Raw genomic sequence first — 19,941 nt, 5'->3', positions numbered from 1 at the left:
ATAATTGACCATCCAGTTAACTGACAAGGAAGACCACCAATCAGATTGGCTGTTATAGAAGTGACGTTTCAACGCTCGCCAATCAGCACTGGTGAAGCAAACAAGCGAGCCCTCGAACATGAACCACCTCTTCCTTTGTATGGTCTATAGCCCATGGTTACAGCCTATATGGTTACAGCAGGACTAGTGGAAAGAGGCCGAGTCACCAAAAAAATATCTGAACTTTGGGGTTTGACACATGCGCAGTAAAATCTGGCCTGCAATTGATAAATAGATGGCGCACTATCATAGAAAGAAAGAAAGAGAGAAACGGCCTCAGCGCACCCAAAGAGCACCTGGGTGGAGACCATCACTTCTGCCGTATCCCTCCAGCTGAGCTGCTCCAGTTCCACTGCGCATGTGTCATATCCCAAACGCTGCCATTTTTTTGGTGTCCTAGCCTCCTTCCATAGCGTTGGGTTACAGCGAGCTGTGGCTGGGCTGATGTAAAGTTGCATTTCCGCAGCTGAATAGACACCACCGGCGGTAGCTTCTGGGGCTTCACTTCCACTGTTCTGAATAAAGGATACTTAGCTCCCCCTCCTCAGCGGACTGTCGTAGCACCGGGACTGACATGGCGACGGAGATAACGACAGGTGTGGAACAGGTCTCAGTGGGTAAGAAAGAATAGCTAACCGGTGCTGGTTAGCTAGCTCCCGAAGACATGTGTGGCTTACATGTTGCATCAGATGCAGTGATGCTAGCAGTTAGCATGCTAGCTAACGTTTCTGATAACGGCTTCTGCTTTCGTGTATTCCCCATTCGATATCGGTTTATACCATAGCCTGTATAAAAAGATTCACATGGAGCAGGTCCACAGTCACCCTCGCGGCTGCCGCATGGAGGTGACTGCGGACTGATATTTAGACATGACAGCTGTCAGGTAGCTGTGCAGCAGCTAAGGGGCTGTGTCAGTCAGTTAACCCGATGTCATTAGATGTGCATTTGTACTCATTTAGTCAGAAGACGATGACAAATGGTCAACAAGCACGCGCTCTGTAACACATAACGTTGTTTCAGGTATTTATCGTCCGTTCGTGACGCTTTCAGTTTCGTCTCTTAGCGTGTCACCATCATGCAGCGTCAACTCAGACACCTACGGTCTATATGCTATTCTTAACACATTTCATCTGTTCTTATGTCTCTCTACCAAGCGCGGCATTAAAGTGTGACACGCTTTGGTTCTTCTGGCGAGGCTTTTTGTAAGGCTAGGTTGGTTTCATTTTAAGTCAAGTCGTGGAATTGGATCAGTGCAGAGATTCGTGTACTGCTGATACACATACCAGCATTTTAGGCTCAATCAGAGGCATTTCCGGTGTTGGTGTCGAAGCAGCTGACTAATGGAGATGTTGCTACATTATATGTCTGCTTCTAATACTTTCTTTATGCTGTCTTCACTCTCAATAAATAAAATGATGATTACCAGCCGCGACCTTGGTGTGTGTGTGTGTGTGTGTGTGTGTGTGTGTGTGTGTGTGTGTGTGTGTGTGTGTGTGTGTGTGTGTGTGTGTGTGTGTGTGTGTGTGTGTGTGTGTGTGTGTGTGTGTGTGTGTGTGTGTGTGTGTGTGTGTGTGTGTGTGTGTGTGTGTGTGTGTGTGTGTGTGTGTGTGTGTGTGTGTACTGAGTCGATGAGTCGATCGCTTTTTGTTTCACTTCTCTCCTCGTGCCTCTTGTCTTTTCTCTTCTTACTGAGAGGAGGAATAACTCTCAGCATACACGAAACCTTACAGGTGTATAGTTGAAGTCAAATGAAGGCTGACTTTGAAAATGGGTGTGGTCCGAGCAAGGGGACCAGAATTAGGGGAGTAGAAAGCTTGTAAGGGGCCACTGACCTCTGATTATAGTCTTAAAAATCTTTCAGTTTCAGTATTGCTCAGGAGGCAGAGGTTCCAAACATGACTCATTCTTCAGCAAGGCCGTGGCAGGTTTACTGTAAATCGCAGACCTCAATAGTTATGTAAAAATTAACCTTTCTGGTGTCTGGGAGAGCATCAGCTCTCTTTCACTCATCTTGCCACTTTCAAATAATTTCCCGGCAGGGATTATTAAAATATTTCTGATTCTGATTCTGAGGACTTTTCCGCAAACACTCTTCTTGACTTGATGCTGAACCATTCAGTAAGCATAACGATCTGAGCCATTAGGTTCACATCAGCCAGAGTCTCATAGTGTGTGACGGCCAACTCATGGAGTCTGCTGTCCTGAGCTCCATCTGGTTACATTCACAGATACATTTCAAAACTAATCAGCTAGAGCTGTTAACACGTCAAATGTGTGTAAAGGACACTGTCAATAATGTCAGCTGTAATTGAATGGTAAATGGACTTAGCGCCTCTTGTCTTCTGACTACTCAAGGCATTTTTACACTACTTGTCACATTCACACACCCATGCACAGAAAAGGGAGGAATTTGGGATTTTGCCCAAGGACCATTCAACATGCGGAACTGCCGATCGTTTGAATGGAGGACAATCCGCTCCACTTCAGAGCCACAGCCACCTTTTGAATTGAAGGATATTCTTGTGTCATAGACATGCCATGAAAAGCCAAGACTAGCAATTTGTCGGTCTCTATTTTCTAACCTAGAACAGTAGTTTTTAGTAAATGTTACTCAAAGATATTTTATATGACTGGGCGGGAGGGCTGCATCTCACTCTGCCTCTATTCCACAGGCGAGCTGTATGTGTCGGACAAATGTGGCAGCGACCAGGATGGGGACGGCACAGAGCCGAAACCCTTCAAAACTCCTCTCAAGGTAAATGGTCATGTAACCTTAAGCACCTCTGTTATTTAATTTCATTGTATCCAGGCGTGTGATGTTTAAAATGCTTCATGCTACAGGATTTATTATTGGTAGTAGGGATATTATTGATATTTGCTTTGGCACTTATATGTCTGTCAGCATCTCATTGTGTTTCTGGACAAATCCTCACAGGCCCTGATGTTCGCTGGGAAGGAGCCATTCCCCACCATCTACGTAGAGTCACAGAAAGAGGGAGAGGTTGGTTTAAAGAATTTCTGAATTTTCATTTTAAAGTCCTCCTTCACTCAAAAATGTGTTTTTCTTTTCTGTTTCTGTCCTCTAAAATGTCTGACACTGACTATAGTTACTTTTATCTGAGCAAAGTTTGTCACTAGAAAGGTGTTTTCACATTCCTCTGCTGAAGCAGGAGGTGTTTGTGAACTTCTCTCAAATTTGAAATTCAAACATATTCCGGGCAGCTTTAGTTGGTAAGTCTGAAATCCAACCGGCCCAAAGGGGCTCCGCTGCCCTTCCGCCTCCTTTCTGAAACCGGCTCAGACATGTAGGCCTATGGCTGATTCTCTCCAACGTGTTTGGTCATTTAGATGAGCCGTTTGCACGCTTCTTTCTCTACGGGCCTGCTTGTCAACCTCCGGCACAAGTTAGAATGTAGCTTTCAAAGAGTCTCAACCAAGGCGTGGCGAGGCACCTCCAGCCCCTTCTCTGAAAACCATGTTAAACAAAAATATGAATCATAACAGAGTAGTTTTAACATCATTTAAAAAGTGTCCGGAGTGTGACTTTAACCTTTTAAGATATCTATGTTTGTGTGTGTTGATTCGTCATTACAAGGACTTTTTTTCCGGCAACCCAAAATCAAAGAATAAAGTCATTCCCTTCACAATTTAGTGGGATTTCTATATTTAGTATTCACCGGTAACATGCTTTATACTTCCTGTCAGTATTATTAATCTTATTTCCATGTCTGTATTCTATATTCCGGGTGAACACCTTTTTATGAAAAGCAGACAGTCACGTGTCATTTTGAAAGTAAAGAAAGAAAGGGGACTGAAATGTGGACATATAATCCTCCTTTGACTGGATGCCTAAGAATAAAGTGACGCACTTTATAGTTTGCTTTGATTAATTTTTCCCAGTCTCTCCATACATGTATTTCTCCTTTGTCTCCCTCAGCGTTGGGTGGTGATCTCCAAGACTCAGATGAAGAACGCAAAGAAGGCCTTTAACCGCGAGCAGATAAAGTGTGATGCCAAAGAGAAGAAGGAGGTGCGTTTGCTTCACATTATCTCCTGAAGTAGCAATTCTCCATATGTCTGTCGGATCACAGAGCAGATGCAGTGTCTTTAAATGTCTGCTCCATGTGTGTCGTGGCAGGCAGAGGACACGGAGAGGAGAGAGAAGAACCTGGAAGAAGCCAAGAAGATCACCATTGAGAATGACCCCAGCCTGCCTGAGCCCGAGACGGTCCGCCACATTGTTTCTGTTACATCTGTCTAATGCACTCACTGGATGTTGGTGCACGAAATCGCTAAAACTATTCATTAAACGTTATTTTATTCTACATTTTAAGTGTTTATTAACATGTTTGGTTTTTACCAAATTTATTTTTACAAAGGGTAAATGACATGTTGGTCATGTTATCAGCTCTGTATGGTTTTGCACAGGATTGGAGACCGTTCAAACTGCACTTTTACAAAACCATTCAATTGTGTTGAGCAATAAGACGCCAAGTGTGTCATCCTTAGTGTTAAATGTTGTGTAAACACAAGTAACACTTAGTTTTTAATCAGGAACTCTCTGAACTAGGGCCACACTTGTCTGATGGAAAAGGGAGCTCTCTGCTGCAGCTGTGGACAGCAGCTCTGCTCTCTGCTATTGTCACATTTTAAAAGTTGTTATTAATATTTTCCTTGTATCGTTTCGCCCAACCCCCAACCCATCCGCTGTTCATCAAAATGTCATTTTTATGAACTCACCCACGATAGACAGATTTACCATGGTGTCCGCGGACATAACTGCAATCCACGTATCACTAGTTTGAACAAAGAATAAATAAGAAAGATTACCAAAAAAAGATACCTGACCCAAAGACACCTGTGTTTTATTGTGCTATTGACCTAAAGATGAGCCTTTGCTGTGTTTTGCAGGTTAAAATCGGTCATCTGGAGGCCAAGAGAGGTCAGAGAGTCAAAGTGTTTGGATGGGTTCATCGCCTCAGGAGACAAGGTGAAAGCCTGACGCATGGAAACAAATATATTTCAATTTGTAAATATATGGTATATTTGTCTCTGGCATCAGAGCAGAAAAGGCAGCACATAAATCCAGAATGTCTGGCTTTTGAACATGACTGAAAGAAAGTTTGTATATTTTGCGTCTCCCATAGGGAAGAACCTGATGTTCATCGTGCTGAGAGACGGAAGTGGTTTCCTCCAGTGTGTCCTGTCTGATAAACTGGTACAGCTTCTTACCTTACCTATTTCACACTCTTTATACTGTGATGTAGTTAGGCTGTAATGTTTGATCTAGGGGTGGGCGATATGGCAAAAATATTATATCACGATTTTTTTTTTTACAGTAAAATCACAATTTTATCAGTGTTTAGTTAGTGTTACTGAACAGTGCAACTAAAGTATTTCCCTATGTAAAAACATAGCCCTAAAAGAGAAAATATAAAATAGAGACTTTAGGCCAAAGAACCTTTCTCAACAGATTTGAATCAGTTTGGGCAATTTTGCCAAGCTGTGCCAAATACAATGGACATTTAACAAAGAGCTTCCCTAAGCTGCCTGTTGCCTCTTCTGGCTGCGGTGTTGCTGGTCTCCTCACCGTTTTACTCTTAGCACACTACATGGTTTCTGTTTTATTCCTGTTGAGCGTGTTAAAAGTAGCATGATGAACAGAGAACAGCTGATCATGAAATGAAATGATGAATTATCTAAACGAGACCTCCTCATTTCACTACAAAGCTTGTTACATACATTATATAAAAAAGTGTGGATTGAAGTTTTGATGCGACACGATAGTCTGACGCCCGCGTGCTGTTAGAGCATGATGTAACTCCTCCATTCTGTTTACACTTTCAGCCATGATTTGGCATTTAGCCAATAGTGTGATTTGGCTCACCAAAAAACCCTGATGCGTCTGTGAGGAGCATAGAATAGCAGTGGGTAGAATGTGCCCTACAGACGATTCTACGACCGTCAACACGCTCTAATCCTTCACAATCTAATACTGTCATGTCGCCCACCCCTAGTTGGATCTTTGATCATGTTAAATCTGGATTGAAGCTGAGATAAATGAACATGAAAATATCTTCTAAAAGTGTTTGTGTTGAGAGGCAAAAACACGTTTTAATGTTCAGGGGGTATTTTTATTCACTAAAATACAACCGAAAACCAAGCTACTGAGTTTAATTTTGTCAAGAGAGGGAAGGAATGTAAAACAGAGGATGAAATTCAACCAACAAACCGACAGACGAAGACATCCAAAGGGACCTAGAGATATATTTTGTAAAGACATGAAGTACATTTAAAATGTTTATGAAGTCACTAGCACGCACCACACTTTAGGTTGTGTTATATAAATATATTATAAGCTTCAAAACATTTACAAAGTTCTGGTTACATTTTCAAGCTAAAATGTTGATTGTGATTATGATGTGTACATGTTAACAGTCATACTGTATTCTTCCCTCTGACACTAACCCCCACTCATTTGTTTTCCCATCCTTGTCTCCAGTGCCAGTGCTACAACGGCTTGGTGTTGTCCACAGAGAGCACCGTGGCTCTGTACGGCACGGTCACTCCGGTTCCTGAGGGCAAACAGGTACACACCTGCTGCGTAACAGACACAACCTGCAGTACACGTACGTTCACACAGAAAAAACGCGCTAACTCAGAGAAATCAGGTCATGCAGGAAATCAGACAAGAATAGAAAGACAATTGATTACGGGGCTGTACGTTAACTTTTTTTTGCACACATCACTGGAGAGCGGAAGTATCAACTATGTCCACTATAGTCTGAGACTCCACAATCTGTTAAGGGAGTTGAAAAAAACAAACCTCTCCATGATCTTTTAAGGGAATATAGTGAAAAAGTCAGACATAGTTTCAAATATTTATTTATTTAGTTTTATTAGTTACGACGGTGGCTCAGAGGTAGAGCGGGTCTTCTGGGCAAGACACTGAACCCTCGAATAGCTCCCTGTGTTGCGCGTGGATGTGTAAAGCGCCTTGAGTAGTCAGAAGACTAGAAAGTACAGTATAAGTATTTACCATCCATTTACCAAATGTTCTAACCGTCAGCCGAGCCCCGCTCCCCGTCAGTTGGGAGATGTGTTTGAGCGGCAAATTTGCTGCTAAACTAATAAATAAACAAAAGTTGCATGATACACTAGAACTACCAAGCGTTTAAACCATCACCTCACACAAACAAGCGGCTCTGCTTCTCACTCTCACACACACACGCACACACGATAACAGAAATAATCATTATTCTGTGCTCTAAATTGGACCGCAGCTGAATAAACTAGTAAAGGAAGCGTCTTCTTCCGGTGTCACACTGCAAAATAATGACATTCTGCAACAATCCCGAGGGCATGTGATCGAGCTGCAGGAGGGATGCAGTATCAAACAAAACATGAAAAAGGTGTTTCAGTGAGCTCTTTTCTTCCTCTCCCAGGCGCCCGGAGGCCACGAGCTGCACTGTGACTTCTGGGAGCTGATTGGCTTAGCTCCAGCAGGCGGGGCAGACAACCTGCTGAACGAAGAGTCGGATGTGGACGTCCAGCTGAACAACCGACACATGCTGATCAGAGGAGAGAACGTGTCCAAGGTCCTCCGCGTCCGCTCCACTGTCACACAGTGCTTCAGGGACCACTTCTTCAGCCTCGGATACCACGAGGTAAAGCACGGCAACAACACATCTGATGTGTGAACATTTGCACTGAACTGAACAATCCTTTTTATCCTGTCAGACGGCTGCTTTCACAGGCTGAAATGACTAAATCATCCCAGATGGCAGATTATATCAGCACTTGAATTGGAATAAATAAGGACTGTTGACGTCCACTGAACTAAACGAACCGCGACCTTTTTCTTCTGATCCTCAGTCGCCTGCCCTTGGTTATGTGCAGCTTTCATTCAGCCTAATACTGAACTTAAATCTAAAATCTTATTATTGCAACAATGCTGCTTTACTAAAGTGATCCCCTTTGAGGCTGCAGGCTAAAAAGATTTTTTCTTTTCTTGTTCAGCTTCTTAATTTGAGTTGGCGACTTTTCCTCTGCCAATATTGTCTGCACGTTGCCTGTGTTTGGAGTCTTATCTAGTATCTTTGAATGAGTTCGTAAAAGGATTTGACTTCACCAACACTATCAAATCCAAAGCCATTCAAATCCCCTATTGACTGGATTGACTGAAGTCCTTAAAGATCCTTAAGATTTTAGTCGTGGTTGTTTGCAGATACTTGCGGTTACCGTGGTAACAGCAAACCGTCTTCGAGCAGCTCTCATAAATAGGACAGAAGAGCAGCTGGTTTGTCCGTTTGCAGTGCAGCCAAACTAACTCACCACTGTTTTAATTAAGAAGCCTGTCAATAATAATTATTCAGTTCAGTCATTGCAACTTCGATCTGATCTCGGTCAACACACAACAGCAGGGCTCTGTAAAAGGACTCTGTGAACATGGTGCGGAGTCACCTGCAGCTCTCTAACCTGCTCCTGACTTCCACTGCTGACAAAAAATGTGTCAAACCCGTCAAATTTTTTTTAAAAATATTAGTAATACTTTCATTCTGTACCCCTCAAAACGCCACATGGGTCTATTATTATTATTTATTTAAAAATAGCTTTTAATAATTATTCTACATAATCATCCTTTAACCAAACAACCACAAAAAAATCTGTTTTTATCCTTTGGCCTTACATTAATTATCTACAGTTGATGACGTGTGCTGACGGGGTTTTCTTGTCAGAAGCTAGCAACAGACAGAAGCCTACGTGAATGTTTTATGTGTTGCTCTGTGCAAATCAAGCGGAGTTGATAAAAGATTTAATGGGAGATTAGTCCCCAGTCATTGGACTCAACTCGAGCACCAGACCTTAGTGAACAGATGAGTTGTGAGTGGGACTGCAGATGCATGCTGGTCGTTCTGTTGCAGATCTGAAACCTGTGAGCTCCCTCTAACCGCCTCATCTGTTTCTTTGTCGTTGTAGATCACTCCTCCAACCCTGGTGCAGACTCAGGTGGAGGGCGGCTCCACGCTGTTTAACCTTAACTATTTTGGCGAGCAGGCCTACCTGACGCAGTCCTCTCAGCTCTACCTGGAGACCTGCATACCTGCCCTGGGCGACACCTTCTGCATCGCCCAGTCGTACCGGGCCGAGCAGTCTCGCACCCGCAGACACCTGTCCGAGTAAGTTCAACACATGAACTAAGTACTCTCAAGTAGCCTCATAGAGGAACTTCAAAACAAGAAGGGGAAACAGTTAGAAAAATACTTATTGAGACCGTGAATCATTTCAGTTTTCCAGTTTCAAATGTTTGCCCTGTAACCACACAAGAGTCATAAACAACTTTCCCTTCACATTTGGCTTTTAGCTAAACCAAGCACAGAAACAACGCATCTTCATTTTATACCCTGTAGATTTAGCTCCAGGCTGTAATAGTACAAACCAACAAACAACACAACACAAGCCTACAGTGTGCCCAGGATATTTGAGGCAGTAATGGCTGAGGGCACAAAACTCAACCAAAGCAAGTCTTTTTGTTTTTTTGAGTAGTTGCTCTGTATGTGCGCCTGATTGACCGTTGATGGAAGTTGATGGAAGTTGATGGAGTATTTTGGGTGTTAAAGTCTAGATGGGTAAGGGACTGAGGGGCCGTCCACACGAACTTGGGTTTTTTGAAACCATGTGTTTTTCTGCACGGTTTGGCCTTTCATCCACACGTAACCGCAGGTGTAGGCTTCTGAAACCTGAGTTTTTCGAAAAGGGACTTTTTCAAAAAGTCTGGTTTCAGCAGTCATGTGTGGACAGGAAAACCGAGGAAAACTGCAACTTCGTGCCGACATTGTTTGTCGTCGCACTACTCAAAGGTACAGTAAGTTGTATCCATGGAGACTTGTGGAGCACTCTAGACGTGACCAGCTGACGGAGTTGGATTTTGCGATTTAATGTGGATGGAGATCTTTTATCACACAGGTGGTGTGGAAAAAAGTGCAGCCCGGGTCAGAATGACGTCAAAGTCGCATTAAATGCGACTTGGCTGTTCAAATTGAGGTCGCATTCAAAAAAATCCTATACGTATATGATTCAGTAGCACATTCAAAAGTGGCCTGATTCTGATCAGAAAATGTCAGATTCAGTGGGACCTGTGCTGTTCACACTGTCAAAAGCAAATCAAATATGGGTCACACATGAGCAGAAAAATCTGATTCAGGGATTTTACGAATCATTGTGATGACAGGTGTCAGGGAACACTGCTACACATGAAAAATATAATATAAAAGCTTGAGGTTAGTGGCTTGAGGCTACATTAGCTGCTACCAGCATAACAGACCCAAATCACCAACTGATTTTGGAAGCTCGAGTTGCATTGTGGGTAATGTAGGTGCTAGGATTTGACAAGGAAGAAGAACGCAAAAGGCAGTATCCCCGGTTCTGCTGCAAACTGACTTTAGACTGGCTAAAAAACTGTCCATCATAAGTCGCCACACTTTGAAATGCTCTGCTAAATATACACAAGTTAAACAGTAAGTATTTTTCCTGGCAGGAGCGTGTAGATAGGAGCTTGCATGTATTACAGTATGTTTTTCATAAATTTGTGATGCAAAAGCATATCACCACGCTAAGCCATGATCACAGTGTGGCGTCTGTGCCTCACAGTATGTGTAAGGGTGTCGCTGTGCAGCATCCTTCAGCGCATCAAGGTTAAGTTTTGCATTTCTGGACTGTGACCGAAACATGATGGAGAATTGGAAATAATGTATTGCTGAAGAGACAAAAAGAGACATTCATAATAATAATAATAATAATAATAATAATAATAATAATAATAATAATAACAATAATAATAATAGTAGTAGTAGCTATCTAAGCCTGGACAGGTCATCGTTCTCCCCAAAGCAATTTCAGTCAAAAGCAACTGGACTTGGCTATTTGTCTAGGAAGACGTTTCATTTCTCATCCACTGGATCACTGGTCCACTGGACCAGTCCCAGCCTGGTCAGATGCGTACATAAACTGATGAAGCCTCTTGGATGAGAGGTGAAACGTCTTCCTAGACAAATAACCAAGTCCAGTTGCTTTGGACTGAAATTGCTTTGGGGCTAGTAGCTATCTATGGCCGTTTGAAAGCAGCTTGTGAATGAATACAGTGACTGTGTTTTCCCACTGTTACCTGCTCTTTTGAGTGCTCAGTGTGTGTTTATGCGTCTGATGAAAAATCTGAAGGGAACCGTACAGTTCTCATGGTGGATTCATCTCGGAGCAACCTAGATGTTGCATGACAAGACATCCAATCCCAATTCCTCTAGGCTTCAACCAGGGGCTATGCAGTATAGAGAGAATCAAATATCACAATATTTTTGTCCGATTACATCAATATTGATATTGCGACAATAGTGTAGAGTTGAAAGGAAAATGACAGAGCAAAGATAAGAGTCTCGTAAGTTCAGAATATTACATTACCTTTAAAAACAGGAAAATACTTCAGTTATGTCATTACGATATCCAAAACCTAAGACCATATCTAGTCTCATAATTACAATATTAATATTTTGGCCAGTCCTACTTCAATCACAGTGCAGTCTTGGGGTGACCTGAGCATAGCTTTGTATAAGGTGAGCGCCCTCCACTGGTAACAATAGAAACATGAGAAATCACTGTACAGAAAGAAATTAAGAAATTAACGCGAAGGACGTTACATTTGCAGTAAAATAAGTACAGTAAATATCTTTAAAAAATTGTGAGTAATATATAGACCTGTCACGATAACAAATTTTGCTGGCCGAATTATCCAAGAAATTATTGCTATACGCGATAATTTTGCCGTTTTGAGACCATATTCAACTGATACAATGATAATTATTATTATGTTAATTAAGTACACCCTTTCAGTGATCAATAAACGTTCATTTCTAAAGAATATTTAACACTAGAACTGGAAGACATATTAAGTATCCAAAATAAATAAACAAAACAACCAAAAACAATAAATCAGATGGACTCTCAGTCAGGAAACCGATGCACCGGCGTAAAAACTCTTGTCCTCCAGTCTCTTTGATAGAGAGACAGAAGGAAAACGGAAATATGGAAGTTGCCGCTGGCAAAGTTATCGAGCTCATTAAAAGTTATCATGGGATTAATTGATTTATTGCTTATTGCTTTATATGGTAAGTAATAAGCAAACTAGATCACGTCACCTCCTCTCTTGAAAGTGCGCCCATGAGCCTCCTGCATTCTGATCATTGATTTCTTCTCTGTGTTCAGGTACACTCACATCGAGGCCGAGTGTCCCTTCATGTCGTTTGAGGATCTGCTGAACAGACTGGAGGATCTGGTGTGTGACGTGGTGGACCGAGTGCTCAAATCCCCCGCCGCTCAGCTGCTCTACGACATCAACCCTGTACGTTGCGTTCTCTGAATATGCGGGAGCCTGGAGCTAGAACGGGTGTCTCCTTGTATCGCTGTGTTACATGTTGCATCCTGTTTAACAGCTGACTGGTGCTGAAACTACTGATCGATGGAACAATAATCAATTATGCATGTTTATACAACAGTATGCTAAACAGTAACAGTGGTAATGTTGAGCTTCAAAGAGCTGAACATTGGAAACAGCCGTGGACATAATCTCCCCTCAAGCCCCATTTAGTAGCTCTGCTGGAGATTTTGATCACCCGCTCTTTAGCACATGGAGTTGATATTTCCTATTTGTAGTCATTTGATAGTAATGTTAATATTTTCACGTTTTATCCAGAACTTCAAACCCCCCAAGAGGCCGTTCAAGAGGATGAACTACACTGAAGCCATCGACTGGCTCAAAGAGCACGACATCAAGAAGGACGACGGCTCCTACTACGAGTTCGGAGAGGTGACGACTGAACCACACACACACAAACAAACACACACACACACACACACACACACACACACACACACACACACACACACACACACACACACACACACACACACACAGAAAAAAACATGGTACACTTTCAATAACCTCTGTCTACTTCAAAAACGTTCAAGGACCCGCGGGAAGTATTCTACTTCCCTATCATTGGGGAACTTGTGAGAGACAGATTAAACAAAGAAAGGTCATAATAAGTAGCAGGGCCTGATGAATCCTGACCTTTAGTTCCTAGCATGGACCCTGCATTTCCCAGAATGCAATCATAGCATTTTTCATTAGACCCTGCCTACATGTGTCAAACTCCACGCCTCCAGTTTGTAACACAAGCTGCGTTTCATGAGTTGTTCAACACGGCCTCCTTCACTTCCCCTCAGCCCTTGGTATTGCGCAGCAGCACACGTCACACGGAGGCCACTTGGAGAGCTGAGGGAAATTAAGTGAGGGAGAAAATGGAAAGCATCTGCCCTTGTTCACTTCAGCCTGAACTATCATGGATCGACGGGCAGTTGTAGGTTTAGAGCTCTACTGCTTCTTACTAATAAATAGAAACACCTTCAGACTCATTTGAATGATGATGGTGTTTTCTACGGACGACCGTCAACACTTTGTAAACAGCTGCATCATCTTTGATTCAGAAAGTTCTGTTGGTGATCTGCATCATGATTATCATCATTATTATTTCTATGATATATTGCAAAATAACATTTATTCCATGCGTTTACAGAAAATGTTGAAGAAACCACACAAGTCAAGTATATAAACTAAAATAAGTTGACTAAATATTTACTGCAACTAGTCATTTTTGAGTCAAATATGAAGCTAGCAATGAAATCTTCTTCAGAAACTATCTGCTAAACAGGCGAACAGCCCACACATATAAGAATACAGACTTATAATAAGACATTATTTATGGAAAACTGAAAAACCTGTCAGATAGTGAAGTTTTTTAATGATGATAATTAAAAGTTGCTTTATTTATGCATATTGTTCTTCTTTAGTGGTGAGCAATTGCAAAATTAAGTCCATTACTGCCACCTACCCATGGATGTATTCTCTTCCACCAAATGCATAACTGAAATGCATTGTGGGTGATATACACCTCACCCAACTTCACTTCACTTCACTTCTTCAGACTATTGGAATGACCCCTAAGATGGCGGCGGGGATGAGGGCGTGTTGAACCACTGTAAACGCAGCAACAGGCTTTTTATTTTGTAAATGTGTTGTCTCCAGGGCTTACTCTGATGACATCACTGTGACATCACTAAGGTCACTTCCCCTGACTTGATAAGCTCACAGCTGAGTTTGTGCTGTTGTCAGACTGAAGTTCATTGTAGCATTGTAGACAAAGATTTATCCTCAATGTAGAGTTATTTTTAATTATTGACGTATCCTCGGTGTGATGTTGACTTCTGTGATTTGACCCGTCTGTTGTCCGTCTCACTCTCAGGACATCCCCGAGGCTCCGGAGAGGTTGATGACAGACAGCATCAACGAGACCATCCTGCTCTGTCGTTTCCCAGCTGAGATCAAATCCTTCTACATGCAGCGCTGTGCCGACGACAAACGCCTCACTGAGTCGGTACGAATATCACGCCCGGTTAGGGTTCAAGCTCACATTAAAATACAACGCATCTGACGGTGCCTGCCCTCTGTACACCACCAATTTGTACAAACTAAACTATAACAATTATGTAGGTATAGGTAAGGTGTCCACTTTTCTTTATTCTTAATGCCTTTGGTGAAAGCAATAGGCCTCCACAGAAGTTTACCATCATGGAATTTATTTCACAACAAAGGACAACGGAATACATATATTAAGATTTTAATATTTTTCCTAAATCATGTTATCTTGTTGTTTTTTCATTGGTTATTTGATGCTATAAAATCAGGGTAAAACATCATGATTGACAGCTGTGATCGACTCGCTGTTGGTGGGGCGGGTGCTCGAACGGGACTTTGATACTGCCCAATCAATACTGCGCAGAATTACAACATTGCAAAATTACAACATGGTGTCGCCTGTACCTGGGACATTTTGGCTTCACTTTAGTACAGTGGGAGGAAGTTGAGTGGAATCTATACGTATATACAGTCCGTGGTTGAGAAAAGCATAACAGCAGCATAGCAAAATAGCTTGACCTGACGAGGAAAAGCTTCTCTAGAAATACAAAGTAAAAGAAACCACTCCAACACACTGGAGAAAACATTGTCTCTGCAATCGACAGACCAAAGGTATATTAGGGTGGTTTGTGGCTCTTTCCTAAAATGACCTAAAACACTGTTTGTGTGTGTGTGTGTGTTGCAGGTCGATGTGTTGATGCCAAATGTTGGCGAGATCGTCGGAGGCTCGATGCGTATCTGGGACGCTGAGGAGCTGCTGGAGGGGTACAAGAGGGAGGGAATCGACCCAACCCCGTACTACTGGTACAACGACCAGGTAACGGACAACGTTTTTCTTTGTTGCACCTTGGCTCAGAAAAATACCATTTCTGTTTGATCAGTGACTCACCAAATATTGCCTGGTTCATTGGTGATGTTTTAAGGATGACAGGCGTGACAGTGTAGGTGACTTAAGGTGGATTCATTCCTCTGGATCCAGATGAAATTCGTCCGTCCGTTCCAAACGTCTTCTCCGGTGCCACCCTCCATACCCCCATCCGGTTTCAGCGTTATGGATGTTATGCAATATGTCCTCTAGAGCAGTGGTCCCCAACCTTTTTATCACCACGGACCGGTGAATGCTTGACAATTTTACTGCGGACCGGGGGGTAGTAGATTGTTTATATTGCGAATATAATAAACGTGATAATAAATAATAAAGAAATATATATAATAATAAAATAAATAATAACATAATAAACGTTAAAAAAATACGAAGAACCAGCAATTTCACATTTCACATTTTTCACTCCATGAATGATATTTTTCAACAGCTGAAATAAAGTTTGAACCGTCTCCTCTCCCCTCTCCCTCCACCCCCTCTGTTGGCGACCCCAGCCCTAACGCTGTCGGACTCTGGTCGCTATGGTTACGTGTAAACATGCCTTCAAAATAAGATACAGATACGCCACAAAAATGAAAATCAAGTGCATGAAAAATGTAACTCACCACAATGCTATATGAATGAGAGCCCTGAGCTTGTTTCTCTGCAACGAGATGGTCCCATCTTGGGGTAATGGGAGAGAGTGACACCTGAAGTGTGTTGCTTATGTCCAGTCTACTCCGTTGTTTTGTTTTAGTTGCGGTCACAGCAGAAAACCCCGCTTAACACAGATAGGATGTCGGAAATGGCAACAGAGTTTTAAGTGTTGTGGTGGCGATCTCTGGGTATTCTGCCATGACTTTAATCCAGAACATCGGCAGAGTTGATGTCTCGAAAATACTTTTAAAGCCGCCGTTGTTTGCGATCTCCAGCAGCTGATCTTCTTCTTGCACAGACATGCTGGATTCACCTGGTTGGTTGATAAATGGGTCGCGGATCCATCCCTTGCCAGTTCTTGGGTCCTTTTTGGTCGGGAAGTAGCGCTCGAACTCTTTTAAAAGCAAAGGCAGGTGATCGTGCACCAGCTGGGAGAATGAAGGCTCAGACTCAGTCTCGCTCAAAATCCCCGCTAATGTTTGAAACATGTCCAATATGCCTCTGTTGACGCGCCGTCACCACAAATCCAGTTTGTCTTTAAATGCAGCTACTTTATCCGCCAACTTGAATACCGTGGTCATTTTCCCCTGAAGTGACAGATTTAATTCATTCAGCAGGCTGAATATGTCGCACAGGTATGCCAGTTTTGCGACCCATTCCTCGTCACTGAAATGTGCTGCCAACGGTGACTTCTTTTCTGAGAGAAATCTTTGCAGCGGCTCTCGTAATTCAAACACTCTGGCCAGTGATTTCCCTCTGGATAACCATCTGATTTCTGTGTATAAGAGAAGTCGCGTGTGCTCCGCGTCCATCTCCTCACAAAGCTGCTCAAAAAGGTGTGAGTTAAGGGCATGTGCTTTAATGTGGTTAATCACTTTAACTACATCATTCAAAGCGCTGTTTAATTCCGGTGGCATTTTTCGGCTTGCAAGCATTTCCCTGTGAATGATGCAATGCGTAGATTCACACTCAGATGCAACCTTCTTAATCGGAGCCGTTAAACCAGACAGCCGTCCGGTCATGGCAGCAGCCCCGTCTGTGCATATGCCGACACAAAAGGACCATTTCAGTTTTCCTGATATATAACCATCAAGCGACTTGAACAGTTCTGCGGCTGGGGTGTTGGTTAGCAACGATAGTGCACACAACATGTCCTCATGGACATCCTCCTGATAAGATATCGCACATAAACAAGTAGTATGGCCTTACTGTCAACATCTGTAGATTCGTCTACCTGGAGCGCTTACCACGGTGACGTATTAATCCTCTCCAACAATTGTTTCTCAATGTCTTCGGCTATTTCCTCAATGCGCCGAGCCACAGTGCTAGCCGACAAAGGTACCCGTGCTATCTTGTTAACAGCAGCCTCTCCTAGAAGTTCACGGCAAATGTCTTTAGTGGAGGGCAAGATCAACTCTTCACCAATAGTGAACGGCTTTTTAGCCTTAGCAATACGGTTAGCCACCAAGTATGATGCTCTCAGCGCATTCGCATTTATTGATGTGGTGGCCGCCAGTAATTTCTTCTGTCCTTCGTGTTCCTGTTTTTTTCTTTCAAAATACTCCAGGGGCTTGTTTTTTAATCCAGGGTGCTTGGTCTCCAGGTGGCGAAGCAACTTTGAAGGCTTCATTGCCTCGTTAGAGAGCCGTTCGCGGCATATCACGCAGAGCGGGCTTGGTCTGTGGGAATCCCCTGTTGCGATAAATCCATACTTCAAGTAGAACTCCTGGTACTGTCTGTTAAAAACTTTCTTTTTCTTGGAAATTGGCTCTTCTGTCTCTTCACTGGCCCTTTTCCCCTTCGAAAAGAAACTTTCCAAAGACGTCTGTTTTCTGCTCATTTTGCTTGTAGGTTAAATTTTTGGCGCTCAAATGACCGGGATGTAACCAAGAGAATCCGGTCATTTTTCAAAATAAAAGATTGTTCAGACTCAGATAATAAATACAACAGAAATAATTAATTATTTCTTGGGTGGCCCGGTACCAATTGGTACAAAACCCGGGGGTTGGGGACCACTGCTCTAGAGGGCAGCGCTGTCTCACAAATTACCTGTATCTACAATCGTCAAACATGGCGTCTGTAGAGGAGGTGATTTTGCTTTGAGTCATTCGAAATCGGCAAAAAAAGGCGCGAAAAGTGTACGTGGCGGTGGCATGTAAGACCACTGAATAATAATTGACACCATAATAGCGAGTTTTTTTTCTTCCAATGAGAGAGCTGGATGACCGAAGGCACTTCCAATACTTTAGGATGTCCACTGCTACTTTCAATGATTTGCATTGGCGACGGACCCACAGACAGACGAGACAACCTCTTGGACAGGATGAAAGTGTCCGTATCCGTATTTACCATAGGGTGGCAATGGGCCTTTACAGAGTAGCCGCCCTGATGATTACAATCAGTGGGTGAGGTGGTGAGGGTAAACATGAAGCCTGTTGTTAAAAGATGTAGACAATGTTGAACTGTGAGGAACAGCAGGACCTGAGGCGCTGCTTTCTCCAAATGTGCCCAGACCTTTGCCTTACTGTGTAAGTGTCTTTGTAACGGAGTGTATTAACAGGCTGCTGTTTGCATGCGTGTTTCAGAGGAAGTACGGCACGTGTCCCCACGGAGGTTACGGTCTGGGCCTGGAGCGTTTCCTGACCTGGCTGCTGAACAGACATCACATCAGAGACGTCTGCCTGTACCCACGATTCATCCAGCGCTGCCGACCCTGAACACACACACACACACACCCATTCTGTTAGTATAGCTAGACTTGGCATGTGGCAGCACCTTGCGAGCCATAAAATGTGTCGCTACAATAACAAATCACAAAGAATTCAATGTTTTGTCCCTTTGGCTGCTTTATTTTCTGTGTCAAACCTCAGTAGTTAAAAACTGCAGAGAGCTCCACGATGTGTCCCCACAGACGGTTAGAGAAGCCACCTGCTGTGCTCTGCATCAAACTTCACAGCTTCCTTCTTGTTTGTTGAAACCTGAATCTGATCATTTCTGTCTCTGCTCATTGGCTGATTTAAGATAATTAACTGTACTTTCCTGTGATTTTCTGCAGCTCCTGGAAAAATGTAAACATGTCTCATATGTGGTCTTGAATGCTGCTAAATCATAGCTTTTCCCACCTTAATTCGCTTTTTTCCCAGCTTAATATCCATTTTAAAGCCACATTACCAAAACGTTTATAAGTTAATATTTGCAATGTTCTTTGGACGTATTTAAAAAAAACAGGATAAAAGTTAGTGTTCAATACTGCTTGGTACTGTCCACCAGCCATACGAACTGTGCTGATGAGTCAGCAGCTGTATTTCTTTCATTGTCTGTAGAATTAAGAAGATCTTGAACATAAAGCGATGGAACTGCTTTTCTGCACTTTTCATGTGTTTGGGAACATTTGAAGAGACAGCTGGTTCTGGAAATCAAAGGTAGAAAAAGGATGTGGGCAGCAGCCTCGGGTCTCATCGTGTTTGTGTTTCTGCCTCTCCATCTGAAAACACTCAACTCAGTGAACTTAAATAAATGGGATTCAAACTGATGTTCGTATGAGGGGCGTGTTTTTTTTCTTTCCAAGTTGGGCAGGTTACATCCTTGTTGAGATCATGTGGTTTTCTTTTCAGGCCAACCATGTCCACTGGTCCCTGCTACCCATTCATTATCTATGTAAGACGCTGGGCAGTTTTACCTATTCTCGTAGCGGGCGGTGAGTTTCGATGGGGTGTCAAGTTGGCTGCTCTTCATTTGCATTAAGTTGAGGTCCTGGCCACTTTATGCCTCGCGAAACCCCCTAAAATCGTTTTCAACTAACCATTGTTGATAGATTTAGCAACTTCATGGCTTATGTCGGGCAGAAACTATTTTGTTA

General features: G+C 42.8%; 1 protein-coding gene across 2 annotated transcripts; it reads left to right on the top strand.

The window, feature by feature from the left end:
• The first annotated feature begins 480 nt into the window (after nt 1–480).
• On the top strand, nt 481–19,600 carry nars1 (asparaginyl-tRNA synthetase 1). 2 transcript variants are annotated; one of them, XM_083929653.1, is made up of 15 exons: nt 481–635; nt 2,712–2,794; nt 2,975–3,040; nt 3,977–4,069; nt 4,178–4,267; nt 4,951–5,029; nt 5,187–5,257; nt 6,542–6,628; nt 7,485–7,706; nt 9,019–9,218; nt 12,295–12,430; nt 12,782–12,895; nt 14,391–14,522; nt 15,249–15,380; nt 18,668–19,600. In XM_083929653.1, exons 1-15 carry the CDS (start codon nt 614–616, stop codon nt 18,797–18,799), a joined length of 1,659 nt encoding a protein of 552 aa, XP_083785779.1. In that variant the 5' UTR covers nt 481–613; the 3' UTR covers nt 18,800–19,600. The 2 variants fall into 2 exon arrangements, with proteins under 2 accessions (XP_083785779.1, XP_083785778.1); XM_083929652.1 differs by having other exon boundaries at nt 481–656.
• The last annotated feature ends 341 nt before the right edge of the window (nt 19,601–19,941 follow it).

Source organism: Echiichthys vipera, assembly GCF_963691815.1.
Source record: "Echiichthys vipera genome assembly, chromosome: 16".
NCBI lineage: Eukaryota > Metazoa > Chordata > Actinopteri > Perciformes > Trachinidae > Echiichthys > Echiichthys vipera.
This window is presented reverse-complemented; position numbering and strand designations above follow the sequence as displayed.